At 36.9% G+C, this 3,173-nt stretch overlaps 1 protein-coding gene across 1 annotated transcript; it reads right to left on the bottom strand.

The window, feature by feature from the left end:
- Positions 1-1,366: 1,366 nt before the first annotated feature.
- On the bottom strand, positions 1,367-2,838 carry LOC127654599 (ladderlectin-like). Its single transcript, XM_052141815.1, has 5 exons — positions 2,778-2,838; positions 2,207-2,292; positions 1,902-2,024; positions 1,591-1,696; positions 1,367-1,434 (listed from the first exon to the last, which is right to left on the bottom strand). The coding sequence occupies exons 1-5, from the start codon at positions 2,836-2,838 to the stop codon at positions 1,367-1,369; spliced, it is 444 nt and encodes a 147-aa protein (XP_051997775.1).
- Between the last annotated feature and the right edge of the window lie 335 nt (positions 2,839-3,173).

Here is a 3,173-nt window from a genome sequence, read left to right as displayed (position 1 = left end):
GTTTTTCCTACTTTATGTGCACAATTTCTCATTTATACTGAGGTGATTGAGGGTCTGACTTCAATGTCAACAGTGTTTAATCATTCAGCCGGCTTCAGATAAAGTCTTTACTTGCTAATACTCAAGGGACTATCCCCACAAAACAAAAAAACAGCCTAAACATTTTACTTTTTCCACAAGTGTTTAAGATTTATTCAAAAATCAGAGATGAAGAGTGCAAGTGTGATAGGACTTAAAATCTAAAAGTTAAAAAATAAAATAAGTCTCATTGTGATGGAGTAATCTGAATGATAGAGGGAAATGTAGAAATATGTTAATGCTAGTAGCCTAGTCCCTGTATCCAAAAGGAATGTAGAGGGGGAAGATCTGCTTCTGTTGAAGACCTTGGGGAAAAAAAAAAAAGAAAAAAAAACCAAGCCCTTCTGGACTCGTCTCAGTGCAATTCGGTGTAATGACTGGGTCCTTCTTGCAAGAATAAATTTTTAAAAGACTGTTTGAGTCGGAGTGTCTTACGCAGTGATAATGGTGGTTTAATATTTTTTTTAGCTTTACAGAGGGGCTCTTCATTTTAATGTAAAGGGCCATCATTTCCTACATGCTGTATATTGAAAAATTACAATTTATGGAGTTAAACTGAGAAAAAAAAAAATGTAGTGCATATTTAAAGTCATTGCACCATTGTCCCCACCCTTTGGTGCTTCAGTTCGTAAACCAAGAGAACAGGACACAGGCCTACTATGCCTCGCTTTTCCTGAACCCCTAAAAAGGACCCATATAGACCATATTCATGCACTAGACAAATCTTTGACCAATTGATACATCTCAGGCCACTAAAAAGTGCAGTCAAGTTACAACTCAAATTTCCATTTCGGTTTCATTCAGCTGCTCACTTTCCAAAAGGTCAACGGGAAACACTTCCAGAACAGACACCGCTGGAAAAAGTGTGCAGACACAGTTGTGCTTGGTTGAGATTAAGCGTCATGTTTGCATACAAATGTCTCACTCTGAACTTTTGATTTTCCACTGGCATATGAAAAAGAGCAAATGGACTATAGAATGCATAACTTCCCCTTTAAGTGGGTTTATGATTAAGTTCAGCGCATTTGTGTGCACGCATGTTAACGGTCACCTACTCCATGCTTTAACATTGCATTAAAAAAAACATTTTTGGGATTAAACTTCAAAAGAAACAGGGTTGGATTCCATGTTTTTATTGATTTGATGGTTTCAAAAGAAGATTAATACAATTCAGAAGCGAAGTTAAATTTCAATTCACAATCAATCCAAAAGAGATTTGAGATGGCAAAATCAGGATACATTTACATGCCTGGGAGGACAAGTACCTCTGAAGCCCAATTTCATCTGATCACATGCTTTTAGCACAAATATAGCCCATTGGAGTTGAAAAGGGTTGATCTTTCCAGCAACGTTTATCTGTTGGTAAGATGAATATCACCATTAGGTCTCAACCAAAATGGGGTACACCCATATATCAGACATGGAACATGAAATGTTAAACTTCCAGACATCAAATTAATCATATTATAGTATTGTGAAGTCAGGAGTCAAGGAACCAAACTGTAAGCTTACTGGTCCAGTTCATTTCCAAGCAGGTCGCAGTACCCCCACTAGGTTCATTAGAGCACCAGTTGGTGTAGTCAAAGGTGGTCCCATCACTCCACAACCATTGTCCATCCTAAATGTGTGTAGAAGGATTAAGTGCACTATTTTACAGACTCCATTCAGAGGGTTATTCGGTCACCAACACATTAAAAGTGGTGTCCATTTAATAATCTTCATTAGAACCTTAGTTCAGCATACATTTCAGTCTGCCAGATAAACAAGTCTTGTTAGGAATCACAAAACGGTTTGTCATCTCTTGTAAAAGCAGAATTACTTACCTTTACCCCATCATGACCACCAATCCAACAACGTGCAGAAACAGGCACCAGACTGAGCAGAAATTCATTTTCCACTTGACTTCGCACAGGTGCAAGATTGGAGTCACGGCTTTGACAGTTTTTCTAAAGACACGTTCAGTTAATGCAAAACCTAATATTCTAGCAGAAAGCACAAATATGTCATTTTCAATAAATCGTAATAGACATGTAAAACAGGGAACGGTCCTGAATATTTCTGCATTTATTAGCAAACAAGGATTTCTAATCAAATGATCAACTTCATATTGCAGCAACTAACACATCACCTCAGCTGTGATCCAGTCAACTTGTGGAGAGAAGTATTTGTAGCATTTCTCGCCAAAAGGCGTCCATCCAAAGGGGCACTCTTCAACTACACAGAAAAAAAACTCTGTTGCTCTTGTAATATTCACAGCCAAGATGTTGTTTTCAGAATGAGTTTTGCATGGTCTTTAGACCCCTCATTAATCATGACAATATTTTGACAAACTTCAGATATCCTGTCATTCCTAGTCAAAAAGCTATGAAAATCTGGTCAGAAGACCGGATGATTGAGTTTTTAAACTGGATTGTTTTATGCAAATCAAATACTTGAATACTCCCATTAACTAAGTGTACATAAACACTTGTGGGCAACAGTACGTTTACATTGTATATCATGTGTAACATGAATATAGTATGGGTACTGCAAGTGTATTGCAAGGACTTGACAGGTGTCTATTGTGGAAAACACTGCAATGTTTTGTTGCATATACCTACATGCAAGACAGTCAACAATCATTGCCACATGACCAAAACTAATATATATATATAAATAAAGTTAATTGACTTTATTTAGCTTTGGGAAAAATAAAATACCTTCTGTATTCCCCAGAGAAAATGTACTGAAGAGAAGCAGAAGAGTTATCATCACTTCCATGATTAATCTGAAAACAAGCAGGACAAGTAATATATTTGGACTCATACAGCACACTGGAGACTATCAGAAAATATTCTAGAAAACCAACAAAACTACTTTGAGCAAAGTCCTTAAATAGGGCACTTACTTGATTTTTCAGAGTACAGCCTTCAGTAGTTCAAGATCGTGTGAAGCTATAAATGCACAAACCAAACATAAACATAACAAGACAACCAATGAAAGACCAGAACTACTAACATGAGAACCAATGGCAGGACTGAACTAATAAACAGGCTAACAAGACAAAAACATATGAACCAATGACAAGACAGGACTGATAAAACACATGAACTGAA

Source organism: Xyrauchen texanus, chromosome 14, assembly GCF_025860055.1.
Source record: "Xyrauchen texanus isolate HMW12.3.18 chromosome 14, RBS_HiC_50CHRs, whole genome shotgun sequence".
Classification (NCBI taxonomy): Eukaryota; Metazoa; Chordata; class Actinopteri; order Cypriniformes; family Catostomidae; genus Xyrauchen; species Xyrauchen texanus.
The sequence above is the reverse complement of the archived record's forward strand: the minus strand, read 5'-3'. Positions and strand labels throughout refer to the sequence as shown.